Source organism: Mus caroli, unplaced genomic scaffold (assembly GCF_978045245.1).
Source record: "Mus caroli unplaced genomic scaffold, Mus_caroli_1 scaffold_1, whole genome shotgun sequence".
NCBI classification, from domain to species: domain Eukaryota; kingdom Metazoa; phylum Chordata; class Mammalia; order Rodentia; family Muridae; genus Mus; species Mus caroli.
This window is the reverse complement of record NW_028227256.1, coordinates 102,546,348-102,560,857: the sequence shown is the minus strand read 5'-3', so window position 1 is coordinate 102,560,857 and position 14,510 is coordinate 102,546,348. Positions and strand designations below refer to the sequence as shown.

The window sequence follows — 14,510 nt, the reverse complement described above, 5'->3', positions numbered from 1 at the left end:
TTTCTTCATAGAATATAAATCTTTCTTTCACTGGAAAAGAAGTATATCTGTTCTCATATTCCCATATCAAAAGATGATATAATTCAATAATGGTTTAGATGCCTAAAATTAAGAAAAGAAATTATATAGAAACCTACTGGGCAACAAACTAAAGGTAAGTGGCTAGGTAGAGTCCTGATTCATAATTACAAAGATTTCAAAAGAGCTATAGCAAAGATGCATGCATTAACATCTTGGAGCTAAATTTAATCTACTCACAATTGCTCTGACAGCAGAGAAAGTCTTAACATTAGTGTGCTGTACTTAAAGTTCCATCTCATTCCTTCCCAGTCTAGCGTACTGTGTCTCATTTAAGTACACACTCAAAATCAATTGTATTTCTGCACTTAACAAAGGAAAAAGATTCTCTTTCAGTTTACAACTAAAGTACTTAAAGAATGAAGTACAAAACGTACATTCTGAAAACTACAAACCACTGTTGTAGGATATTATAAAAGACTTTGATGTGTGGAAAGTCACCCTAAACTCAGATTAGAAACTTATATGATTAGGATTGAAATCCTTTCCAGATCAATCTGTAGAATCAATAAATTTAAAAGTCAGGCAGTGGTGACACATACCTTTAATCTCAGTACTTGGGAGGCAGAGGCAATTCGATCTCTGAGTTTAGAGGCCAGCCTGGCCTACAGAGTGAATTCCAGGACAGCTAGGGTCTCAGAGAAAACCTGCCTCAACAAACAGACAAACAAACCCAATCCAACCCAGCCCAACTCATCCAACCAATCAACCTCCCAGCTGGCTTCTTTGCAGAAACGAGAAGCAGATCTTAAAATTCACATGGAGATTTAAGAGACCTACAGTAGCTACAGCAAACCTAGGAGCACAATTGTGTTGGGAGTAATAAAAGGCTTTAAGTTTCAAACTGAATGCAGAAATGAATATAAATACTCTATGAACACACCAAAATCATTTAGCAATTACACTCTAGGTGGCACTGGAATTAACAAAACTCTCTTTTGGGATGCTTTTGAGAAAGTAGCCCAGGCTTCCTTTCTATTCACTTCTGTAACACTGGTTGGCCTAGAACTCACACCATCTTTTGATAGTGAGCTTCACTAGTACTGAGATTATAGACATGTACCACCATGACTGGTGTAATTAAAAAAAGTTTTTTAGGGTTTTTGAGACAGGGTCTAGCCTTGACTTCTCCTGTCTCTATCTCCTAAGTGCTGGGATTATATGGGTTTATCACTATGCTCAGTTTGATAAATGCAAGTTAAAAAGGGAAAATAGAAAAATTATAAAACATTTATATGCACATGTGAATAATTGCACAGATTTATCAACTCAAAGTTTCATGGTGCATCGAAGTTAATTTTGACTTTAAACAACTAGAAATATACCCTAAATTAACATGCTTTGTAATAAAAAGATGGTGTCTGCCATTGTCAGAGGTAAGTATTACTACACTGTTCACTTTACACACTGAACCTGATAGCTCTACTACTTTAGTAATAAATGCCCAAAGAAATTAGGACTAGAACTTTTGGAGTTATCCGTGACCAATATTTTTCTTAAGAATAAGAGACTGTAATATTGTAAATTTGGCTTTATAAGCTTGTCTCTATAATGAGAAAGTATTTTTTAAAGGTGCTTAATGACTTATTATGTCTACAAAATCAGAGTTCTTTGAAGGACTGGAATAATAGTATACATCATAAAAGTAAAACTACTCCAGAAAAAGAATTTTATTATAAATATACAAACCTGCTATATCAATGGTCTACACTTTGCATACTGCATGAATCTAAAATAAACCTAAATATACAAACTGCATATGTCCTCCATTTGTGTGAGAGCACACACTGCTACCTCTTCCTTAAACTCACCAAACAAACATTGTGTGGACTTTACAAGTGGAGGACAACACATTTTGTCATGTTCAACTTTCTTCTACTTAGCTTTTCTTCCCATATACCAACACAAGAAAGCACATCATGTCTTTGTCTACTTTCATCTCCTCACTAGGATGCCTCCGTCTTTCTTCACACTGTTATTCTCATTACTATACTTGTACCCAGCACTGGAATTAGTGTTTTCAAAGTATCTGCAGAATGAATGAATGAAGCAGAGTATTCCAGAGTATTCTTTTGTGCAAATAAACCATGTGCCGAGCTATGGAAGGTAGCATAATTTACATTCCATGGATCTTCTCATGGCATTTAGAAATTATAAACCTTCAAAAATAAGAGCAAAATACTAACAGTTAACTTACCTGTTCCCAACACTGTGGTAAAAGTTCAGCCTCCACACGTGTTGGTCCAACATGACGTGCAAAAGCCACACATCCTGTCAGTATCATTTGCCTGAAAAATAATAGGGAAAAAAAATCCTTGAGTGTGCATTAGAAAATAGAACTATGCTGGGCGTGGTGGCCCCCACCTTTGATCCCAGCACTTGGGAGGCAGAGGCAGGCGGATTTCAGAGTTCGAGGCCAGTCTGGTCTACAAAGTGAGTTCCAGGACAGCCAATAAAATAAAATAAAATAAAATAAAATAAAACCATGACCACAACTTAAAAAAAGAGTTAAGTAGCCAGGAATGGTGGCACAACCTTTAATACTAGCACTTTGAAGGAAAGGTGGCCATGGAAGTGACATGGTTCCTGCCCCTGGAGCAGAGCCAGCAGGGTGTGTGGGCTGATGTTCTGATAGTTGCTGTATATGTACTGTATGGCTTGTTCTTGTAGAATGATGTGCATAAATTTATTTTCCTCCTTTGGGAAATATACCCCCTGCCAAGGTTAATGACTCTATGATAATTAGAAACAGTAAACAGTGAGTGTATCTATGTTCTTAGCAAAAACAAATGCTGTGACCTTCAGGACAGTCCTAAGACTGGGAAAGAACTCTAAAACTATGAGTTTGAAAATATAAACAGGTTTTCTCAATTATGCAAAATATAAAGATGCAATATGAATTATATGAGGGGTTTCACCGACCTAAAAGGTCAGAGGTGGCAGCATTATGAGCTAGCATGTCAGAAAGATATAAAAGAAGGAGAGAAAAGAGATTTGGGTAGTGGTGGTTGCAGAGCAAGAAACGACCACTTTATTCTTTGTGCTTACAAAAGCAGGCACATTCTTGAGTTCAAGGTCAGTCTGGAACAGAGCAAGGTTAGGCTCAGGTGTGGTGGGAAAAGTATTTTACCCAGTAGCTTACGGTTTGTGCTTACAAAGGCAGGCAGATCTCTGAATCATTTGCCATGTTTTTTTTTTTTTAAATGTACAAGTCCTTTTCTAAGAATCCAGGGGCTAAGGTCATAAAATGCTCACTTATGAGATAATCAAAAGGAAACTAGAGTGGATGATTGAATTGATATGCAAATAAAAGACTAGGTTTGGTTTGTGAGAGCTGACTTATCTGGATGAGCTGTCTGGAGAGCCAGCAGGAGTAGAGAACATGGGGTTGTCAGCTTGCACCCCACTTGGGAGTCATTTCTTTTGCTCCTCCCAAACACCCCTTCCTCAAGAACATCTCCCACCCCCCAAGCTGATCCTTGGCAAGTCAGGCAGATCATTATGAGTGGAGGCCAGTCTGACCTACATAAGTTCTAGGCTAGTAAGGGCTACATGGTGGGACCATGTTTTAAAACAAACTCTAACCAAACCGAACTCAAAAAAAAACAAGAAAAAAAATCAATTCTAAGTATTCTTATTGCTGTTTCCCAATTAGTCAAGTTAATAATGTCTTTATCACCCTCTGTTTTAATTTCTCAGTTTTTCTTTTTGATTTTTCCATTCCCCCAACTTAGGAAGTCAGGTAAACTAAAGGGAATAACAGGAAATACAAGAAATCCTGTCATCTGCTTCCTCATGAGAAATTTTGAATAACTGATTATTTTTTGTACCAACTACATACATATGTATGTATTCCATAAATGTTAGATAATTAGTTATTCAATTTTCTCATAAATGACACAGAAAAGTCTACGTATACTTGCAAGCCCAGTTCAGGGGAGGTAGAGGCAGGCAGATCTATGTGCTCTCTGGCTCGTTAGCCCAGCCTGTTCTCCTCTAGGCCCCCAAAGAACTGTTTTAAGGGTCAGGTCTAGAGCTGTAGGTTAGTAGTAGAGCATTTGACTATCATTCGTGAGTCTCTGGGATCAATCATTAGTGCCAACAAAATTAAAATGCTGGATTGGTGCCTAAGAAAAATACCCAAGTTGCCCTCTGGCGAACCTACACGCACCTCCAGACAGTGGTCATATTCATTGGCACACAAATTTTAAGCATTTAAAATATTTCTTCATGAGATATATGTACAGAGGTTGAAATCATGATATCATGAAGCATCAATAGGAAAAAGTGATAACTCTGAAAAGCAGTTCAAAATAGAAAAGGTCAGATGCCCAACACCTTATTAATAGCCCTGGATGTAGGCTCTACAGTAAAAAATAAAACTGATTATCAAATGATTTAGTTAGAAATCTGATATTATTTATGGTTATTATCAAAGAACTGAAAAAAGAACCATCATGGAGTGTAAATCAAGTTTTACTGGGCTACTGTTAAAGAAGTCTGAGATTAACTAACTAAAGAAAAATAACAAGTGGTTACCTATCAAACAAATGCTAACAAATATTTATGTCCACTTTTCATTTATATAATAATATTGATTATTGTTATTATTCTTTTTAAAAGTAAAAAGTTGTCTTTCTGTAGGATAAAACACAGTAGACATGGATACTTTATTCCTGCCACCAGGTGGCAGCAGTTATGTTTAAGTTTTGCCTCAAAAACTTAGAATGCAAATTCAAAGAAGGTATTTTATTTATTACTCTGTTACTAAGACAGGGAAAGACACATTTTTTAAAGAAGAAAATGAGATATGCACTTTCCTGTATATTATCACCAAATTGTCCTTAGAAAACATTGAAACTGAATAGTATTTTCACAGTGATCTAATCCCCTCATCCCTACTTGTTTAGTGAGCGTGCTGGCTGCCAATGTCACCTAACTTTGGCTGTGTCTTGAGGATGCATCACTCCACTTTGCTCTTGGGTAGAGTCTATGAGAATGAGAGATGCATAGTATAAATTTCAGGATATATTAGGTTGCGTGGTCATAACTTTAGAGTTCTTTCTATTTTAATTTCCCAGCTTTATGTCTCAGGACTCATTTGTTTATGACTTTTATATAAACGAATCATTAGAAGATGTTCCGAAAAAAAAAAGCAGCTGTAAAATTAGATAAATACTTAGGAAGCACAACTCTGTTTTACAAAATAAAAGCAAAATCGCCTTTATTATTAAGGTAAAGATTGCAAGAGAAAAACATCCCAGCACATTATTTTATCTTCTGGTTCTTCTCTCTCTACTGCCAGGCTGCTTTCTTCAGGCTACCCTTGCAGCTTTCCTTAGTGCTCCAACACTTCACTTCTTGAGGTAGACAACACACTTAAGTTCCTGTGTGCAGGGTGCTGTCCAATGGCAAGTCTACACTATCTGTTCCCGTCTGCCTCCATCACGGACTACATGAATGCTCCCGGAAGGACTTGTTCCAGAAGTTCTGCCCCATCCACTCTGCAGAGTTTTCACCTGATGGATGTTGAAAGAACAGACCTGATTCCCTCAGAAACTGGTGTGATCCTGAGGAACCTACATAGGGTCATGTCACTCAAGTATGTTTGTGATGGGCAATAAAGTTTCAGAACTACTATAGCCAGAGAACTTGCTCCTGCGCTTCCTCAGGGACTCTGACAACAAAATGCCTTCTGTTCTCAATAATCTTGAGAAGATCAGGAAAGGTAAAGATGCTAAATTTTGTTAGATTCTGACAAAGAGCCAAATTTTGTTATAAGAACAATGCAGGTCTTCTCCTACAATTGGAAATGTGAGCTTTTTTTTTAGCTTCTATTTTTGGGGCATACATTTTCTATGTATGACTAGCAATCAAATCACCATTTAGATCAGTGGTTGTCAACCTGTGGGTTGTGACCCCTTTGTGGTCAACCTACCCTTTTACAAGGAACACATGAGATATCTTATGTGTCAGATATTTACAATATAACTTATTTTAACAGTAGCAAATTTAAAGTTATGAAGTAGCACCGAAAATTGTTTCATGGTCGGGTGTTACCACAACATGAGGAACAGTATTAAAGGGTCACATGTAGCAATAGGAAGGTTGAGAACCACTGCTTTAGAAGAAAATAAATTTCTATTTGTTTCTTATCTATTGATTGTGGCCTAAACACTGTACTCCTCTCACAGCACCTGGTTTAAGGATAAATCAGTTTATCAAATATTCATGTATTATTTTTATAAAGACTAATCGTAATGAAGCCATGGTTATAGCATGTTCATCTATGTGGGAAAAATGGAAATTCCTAAGAGAAATCAAGCATGAAAAAGAAAAGCAAAAAGATAATATAAATTAGATGCCCTCAGGTAACTAATTTCTAAGTGTACAAACTCAAAAGGGGTCACTGGAATAAGAATGAGAATACTGCAGAGATTCCCTGTTTATTCAATACACCGAGTAATGGTTCCTTTATTCACCTGTACATAATTCAGAGTTCAAAGCCTTTTATAATGAAAGTGAAACTGGATTTCACCACCAAGAAGTTGCCTGAAACCAACTTTCAGAGGTTATAACCTATTTGTGTGTGTGTGTGTTGAGTAAAAGAAGGATGGATAGATAAATAAATGGCTAAGTTTGTGAAAAGTGATTATAATAGGAATGTTTAAATTATAGTGACATTTCCAGAGGAATTGCTGGGTTATTATATGAACGTCTGTAAACTTATACTGAGTGAAATAGTAAATGTGCCACTTGGTTATCAAGCGGCTGATAAAACAAACTCATGCCATTTAGAAAGGCTCTGATGCCTTTCAAGATATTTTACATAATCATATTAAGAGGAACTCTACACTTACATTCTGTCCACCACTATAAATTATGAACTACTACTGAAGAGTTCATACAAATTGTTAGAAACAGACGTCTGAGCAAACAACTCTTCAGTCCTCCAAGAGGCCAGGCAACACAGTGGTTTACTGAGATTTTATCATTCACAACATATGCTCAGTTTTCAGTAGTATTAAATCTATTGCAGAGTATTACTAAAATTTGAAAAACTTGCATATTTTACTCTGTCTGCTATTTTGTTATTCTAAACTTTTCTTTCTAAGACTTGATTTCTTTGGGTTCCTTTCTGGTTTATGGATTCAAAGACCCAGAAGTAAACCTATATACCTATGGACACTTGAACTTTGACACTTGATTTTTTGCCAAAACCATACAGTGGGAAAAAACCCGCATATTTAATAAATGGTGCTGGTCTAACTGGCAGTCTGTATGTAGAAAAATGAAAATAGATCCATATTTATTACCTTACAAAGAGCTCAAGTCCAAGTGCATCAAGGCACTTAACATAAAACCAGATACACTGAATCTAATAGAAGAGAAAGTGGGAAAGAGGTTCGAACTCATTGGCACAGGGGTTAATTTCCAGAACAGAACTCCAATAGCTCTCATTCTAAGATCAACAATTGATAAATAGGACCTCATGAAACTGAAAAGCTTCTGTAAGGCAAAAAATACTGTCAATAGGAATAATTGGCAACCCACAGATTGGGAAAAAAAAAGTTTACTAACCTTACATCTGATAGAGGACTAATATCCAAAAAATATAAAAAACTCAAGAAGGTAAACTCCAAAAAAACCAAACAACCCAATCAAAAACAATGAGATATAGAACTAAACAGAGAATTCACAACAGAGGAATCTCAAATGGCTGAAAAGCACCTAAAGTCCTTAGTCATTAAGGAAATGTAAATTAAAACTACCCTGAGATTCCATCTCACACCAAACCTCAGGTGACAGCAGATGCTGGCAAGGATGTGGAGAAAGAGGAAAACTCCGCTGCTGGTAGGATTGCAAGCTGGTACAACCACTTTGGAAATCAATTTGGCAGTTCCTCAGAAAATTAGAAACAGTTCTACCTGAAGACCTAGCTATACCACTCTTGGGCAAATACCCAAAAGATTCATCACCATAACCACAAGGACATGTGCTCTACCATGTTCATAGCAGTCTTATTTGTAATAGCCAGAAGCTGGAAACAACACAGATATCCTTCAACCATAGAATGGATACAGAAAATGTGGTTCATTTATATAATGAAATATTCAGCTATTAAAAATGAGGACATCATGATTTTTGCAGGCAAATGGATGGTACTAGAAAATATCACCCTGATAACTCAGACCTAAAAGAACATGCATGGTATATACTTACTAATAAGTAGATATTAGCCAAAAAGTACAGAATATCTACAGACCATAAGAAGTATAACAAGCAGAAATGCCCAAGTGAGGAGGTTTCAACCCTACTTAGAAGGGGAAAGAAATAATCGTGGGAGAAGGAAGGAGGGAGGGACCCGAGAGGGAGAGGGGAAAGGGGAGGGAAAGGGGAAGGGAAAAGGGGAAGAGGATTACATATGGGGGTGAAGGGGACAAGAGAGAAGTCCATAGAGCCAAGAGAATAAATGGAAATAAGCAGCCTTGGGAAGTGGGAGGTGGGGTGACCCTCTAGAGAATACTAGAGACCCAGAAGGTGAGACACTCTCAGGACTCATTGGGGACCTTAGCCATAATGCCCAACATTGGGGAAAGGGAACTCAAGAGTTCACCTCTAGTAGATAGACAGGGCCTCAAGTAGAGGACAGGGTTACTAACCCACAGTCAAAATCCATGATCCAGAATTATTCTTGTCTAAAAGAGCTTCAGGGACAAAACTGGAGAAGAGACTAAAGAAAGGGGGTCCAAAGACTGGCCCAACTTGTGATCCATCTCATGGGGTAGGGTGGGGTGGGGCAACACCAAGGCCTGATACTACTATTCTATGATGTGTTTAAAGACTAGAGTCTGGCATGGCTATCCTGAGAGGCCCTACCAGCAGCTGACTGAGACAGAAGCAGACATGTAATGCCCAACCATTGGACTGAATCCTTCCACTACAGTTGAATTAAGGGAAGGAGTGAAGAAGCAGAAAGGGAGAGTGACCCCATAGGAAGACCAGCAGTCTCAACTAACCAGACCCCCTGAGAGCTCCCAGATACTGAGCCACCAACCAGGAGCATACACGGACTGGTCCAAGGCCCCAGGCACATATGTAGTCGAGGTCTACCTGGTCTGGCTTGCGCTTAATCCTTGAGGATTGAGGCACCAGGGAAGGGGAGGGCCTGGTGGGGGCGAGAGCACCCTCTTAAAGCAAGGAGTATGAATAGAAAGAGAAAAAGGTTTCTCATATTAATTAAATTAAATAATTTATTAATGTAAATAAAATAATTTAAATTAACAATACCAAATAATGTTTATAAATATTTCTATAATAAATTTTTTCAAGGTACACTGTTATTGTGGGTTTCATTATGACTTAATTATTAACTGTGTAGTTAGACAAAAGGATTGGTTTCATTATGACATTTTCACACATTTATCTATCTCACTATAGTATACTTGATAAAGGATTAATTTCACTGACATTTCATAGATGCATCTCTCATTATACTATGCTCACATATATTGTGAATTTTCAGGATCACTGCCATGCTCACAGTATAGTGAAATTTTTATGGGTGTTCATGTTAATTCTGTTTTTTTAAGAAGAAAGTATTCTAACTTTGTTTGACTTACTTTGAGAGGAAGGAAGAGGCTATACAATAGCTTTCTCCTGAGATAGTTTAGGCATAGGAAATAATGTTATGTGCTATACTGAATCTAGGATTGCCTTTCCCTTTTTTTTTAGCACTTGGTTTTCTTTTTTCTCATTTTGAGACACAGTCTCTCTATAAAATCCTGATGGGACTCACTATGTAGATCAGGTTGTCCCCAAACTAATGAAACCACATGCCTCTGTCTCCTGAGTATGGGATTAGTCATGTGATAGCTAGCATTTCTGTCTCAGTACTTATTTTCTTCACAATGAGAACTTATTAAAAACATTTGAGATGGCTTGCAAATTCATTCAAATAAAGTTAGTTGTGTACTTTCTTGAGTGATTTCTGGACTTTCTTATAGGCTTATAGGATTTTACCAAAGACCACATAATTTCATCAAAATTATGCCACTTACTCCTTTCTTTCTGTCTAGCTCTTGTTACTGGCAAGGATCTTGGACTGCAGATGAGAGGAGGGCAGAAGCAACCAGTTTCCTTACACAAATAATGGTTGTCTGACTCAGTGCCTTCTACACACTCAAAAGGCTGCTCATCCTCTCTTTGAAGGGTCATACAGTGGTTTGCCTAATCTAGCTTCATTTAGGGACATCTATTTCCCAAGTACATCTTTCTCACAAATACTTACTGCTTATACTTTACTCCCTACCCCCAAGCAGTTTATCTTCATAGAAAATTCCAAATGAAAGACATATTTTGAAATTCCAACCTCTTGCCACCTTGAACCAGAAAATCTCTCTTAAGATTAAAACCAAACAAATCTAAAGAAACTTACTTTCCGTTGGAGGATTTAAACAAAAAAATAAACAAAAAGAAAAATCTGAAGAAGTAGCTTAGAACCTACCAAGATTTTACCACTTGTTTTTATAGGTCTTCTCCCTCATCAAAACCAGAACTGAGAACACATGTTGCTAGGTTCGTATCTAAGGATATTAGAATGCTTGGGTGATCACTGAGTGCGATCAATTTTCTCCATGTCACCTAACTACAGCTTCTTGTACTTTCTGGTAAAACAAAGAGCTACATGGGAGAATTACTATCATGGTTTAAACTGCTTGTTCTGTATCCTTTATAATGAAGTCTCAGCTATAACCCAACACGTCTCCGTAGAAAAGAAAAAAAAAATAGATTCTAATTAACAGAATTTCCAGATCAGAATATAAGATAATTGTGGTGATATCCTTCAGTACATACATGTATCTAGAGACCATGAGAAATTAACAGTTCAAGAACAAGGCAGAGATTCACTTTGTAAAGACTTGGTTCTCAGTAATTATAGTAATAGGGCTCTCAATAGGATTTGTACATACTTTTCATAACTATTTCTACTTCATGAACTTATTTATTTCCAGAGGCTTAATTTTCCTTATTATCTGTCTATTTGTTGGGGCAAATTACAGGCTCCTTTTCAAAAAAGAGGTGAGGAGGATAGCCAACTGGATGACAGCACTACTGAAGTCATCTGCACAATGCAACAGGAGAACTCTAGCACACTGAAATTGATACTGGGAAGGGAAAAGGCCTGGAGATGAAATCATCAAATATGGTGCTCATTTAGGAACTAACATTATGTCAGCATTGCATTTTGTATCCCCAAAGCAGTAAGTATACCCACCTTTGCTCATCGTCTGGCCTCTTGATCAGGTTGAAGAGGATATGGAGGAGCTGGTCTCTTTCTTTAGGTTCAGGGTGTAGGCATGCTGTACACAATATGAGAGGAATCAACTCCTAAAGAAATATGAGGGTAGAAAATTCAAAATAAAATTACATTCCAGTATATTCTATTTTTTCTTTCGAATATTCTTAAAATGAACTTTAAACCTCAAAAATCAAGAGTATCATTAGAAATATGTATATGTTAGTTATACAGTAGGATAAATTACAGTGTAATAAAAGTTACTTAAGATTCATATAACCTTATTTTCTTATTGTCCAATGTTCCACTAGGTTTTTTAAGTAAATTAACAACCCACCATGTGACAAACTGATATAACCTTAATTCTGAAAGTGTCTTAAATTTCTTACAAAGAGATTCACTATCTTAAAACTTCAAAAGTTAAAAAAGAGAAACCAACAAAACAAAACTTTTTCCTATGACTAGACAGTCACCTCAGTGATAGGTTCTTACTTAGCTTGTATGTGTAAGACCCTGACCTCCACTCAACACCACATAAGACCCTGACCCCCAACAACAACAATAAAATCCCATGTCAAAAAAACAAACACAGGAAAACAAAAATCAAACTAATAAAAACTTTTCCCAAACAATATAACAAAAATTCCTTTCTATACTACAACATGCATCTCTTAAGAGTATATATTACTTAATATTTTGTACCTATCACATTTAATCAATTGCCTAAAGAGACCATTTCTGGGCTATTGGTGCAGATCAGTGGGTATTTTAGAGATAGTTGACATTAAACTATATTTCATTACACATTCATCATGCAGAAGTAACATAAACATTTTTAGGAAAGTATCTGTCAACTTTCCTTTTCATAGAAATGTATGAAATTAAAGTTGTTCCATATTTTCACTTAGACAACATTCTGAACCCTGAATATATTCTGCTTCTCAATTGAGTGGATTTTGAAGTCTCATGGGGGTGGGGGGAGCTAAAAAGTGAAAAGAAATTTTTAGAGAGAAATATTCCAAAATACAAGCATTTTAAAGAAGTTACTACAACATATTGTGATATGGAGGGAAGATTCTCTCTCCCATTTACCTAAATACCTGCCCTAAGGTGTCAGCAAAATTAAACTAAGAAGTGAACATATAACAGCTTATTGGCAAAGAAAATAATGCTAACACACTGTAAGAGAAGCATGTCTTAAGTATGAAATTGCTTCCTTAGGAGTAGATGACACAATTTTTAGAGTTGGGATTGCAAATGTATAACTAAAAGTTCTTTTCTATTATTTTTCAAGGTTTTTAATATTTCATATTAAATTTTAATTAACTAATATAAAATTTAAATTTGAAGCTATAAAATCTAGATAGGAGGGACAACAAATAAAACATAAGGAGTAAAAAGTCTAAAGTACTTATTCTGTTATTTATATCATCATATTTAGTAGCCCATGTGGCTGTTAAGACAAAACAGCAACTGAAAAGTGACAGAAATTATAATAAAGATGGTCTGCACTGAGAATGGAAGACAGAATATATAAGTCCTGTGTGACTTCATTAGATGTTAAATGATGCTTGATAGATTAATTATTTTATTGGAAAACTCTCATAAAATAAATATTTAATTTGACTTGGAGATTCAGTGACACAAGGGAAGAAGATATATATAAGTCCTGTGTGACTTCATTAGATGTTAAATGATGCTTGATAGATTAATTATTTTATTGGAAAACTCTCATAAAATAAATATTTAATTTGACTTGGAGATTCAGTGACACAAGGGAAGAAGATCATTAACACCAAGAAGTATTTCAATCTTAGCTGATTCTATTCAGCCTACTGAGTCAATGCATCCAATGAGAAAAGTTCCAAGTTTCAACATCAGGGCACCCTACTAAGAGTAGAACCATATGTCAGAAATTCTCCCAGAAGCACTGAGAAGAATTGACTTATGAAACCAAAACAGACTCCAAGGTTTGATCTGGACTTCCTGTTGGGCCTGATCTTTTGCTCCCTAACAGTTTTCTTGAACCCCTTATCTTTCTTGCTTTCTATTTCTACGTGTTTTTTCATAATATTATTCTTTTCTTAATCTGTAACTTTAGAATTATGAAATGAAGGAAAGCTACTTGGCATACTTGTAAAGACTGAAATAGAATTTAAAACAAGGAGTATAATCTTTGGTCTTAAAAAAAAACCTTAAAAGATGTAGCATAAAACGCCATGCTTTTTCTTGTTTATGCTTTACAACACTTGTTCCCTGTTTCCTTTATCATGAGGCTTAATATTCTTAACCACAGAGGAAGTTCCTCATTTGTTATAGAAAATCTTTTAACTGTAATAGCTAAGGATAAGCCAACCACTGTTTCTATACTAAGGAAAGGCCAACATTTCTTTCAGTTTCTTCAAGTGAAGCAGGCAGGAATTTGAATTAATAACAAGTGTTTTATACATACATTTTCAATGTATCCACTGTGGATACATTGATCTCAGAGTAAAGGTGGTCTCAAAACGCTTCTCAGCATAGCAGCCATGACCAAATTATCCAAATTGAATCATGAAAAGCAAATCAGTGAAGTTTGGGTCCCATTATTCTAACAATTAAGATTCTGGGATTTGCTAAAACAAAACAAAACCAACAAACCAACCTACTTTTTGTTTGTTAAAATGATAACTGTTAATAATTTCTATTTAACTTAATTTTTTTGTTAGTGAAATTTGCAACATATGAGAAATCACTGCCAACAAATTTTGGTTGATGCTCTGCACCATGCTAACTGTGTACAGTTTGATACATTAATTAATGGCAGTGACATGTACAACTCAGCAAAGAAGGTATGCCAGATAGTTTCTTCCTCAGACACTGTGTTGATAAAAACACTGAGATGTCTGTTAACAGAAATTGCACAGAACACCCCTATAATTTTACCTGCTAAGCAGGGCTGGCCTCAACTAATCCCAATTCTGCCAGTTATTTATTCCCACCTTCTACTTACACTATTCTTGAAATACTGAATTCTATAAACACATGCCCTCTGTGCTCTTTTCACATTTACTGTGAATTCCCCTCCAAGTCTCTGAAGCACAAACATATCACTCACAAACTGGATCAGTATTCTCTTTTTCCATCATCATTC

The 14,510-nt window shown here is 36.1% G+C and overlaps 1 protein-coding gene across 10 annotated transcripts in view; it reads right to left on the bottom strand.

Moving 5' to 3' along the window:
• The window catches only part of Relch (RAB11 binding and LisH domain, coiled-coil and HEAT repeat containing), an 89,403-nt gene that overhangs the window by 38,660 nt on the left and 36,233 nt on the right, over positions 1-14,510 (bottom strand). For all 10 annotated transcript variants that reach the window (XR_015047570.1, XM_029483563.2, XM_029483566.1 and 7 more), the window contains 2 exons: positions 11,357-11,469; positions 2,276-2,366 (listed from right to left, as the gene is read on the bottom strand). Coding sequence is in view for 9 of the 10 variants with exons in the window: in XM_029483563.2 (XP_029339423.1) it covers positions 2,276-2,366; positions 11,357-11,469 (204 nt within the window). In the remaining variant the exon portion in view is untranslated. The remainder of the gene's footprint in view (positions 1-2,275; positions 2,367-11,356; positions 11,470-14,510) is intronic.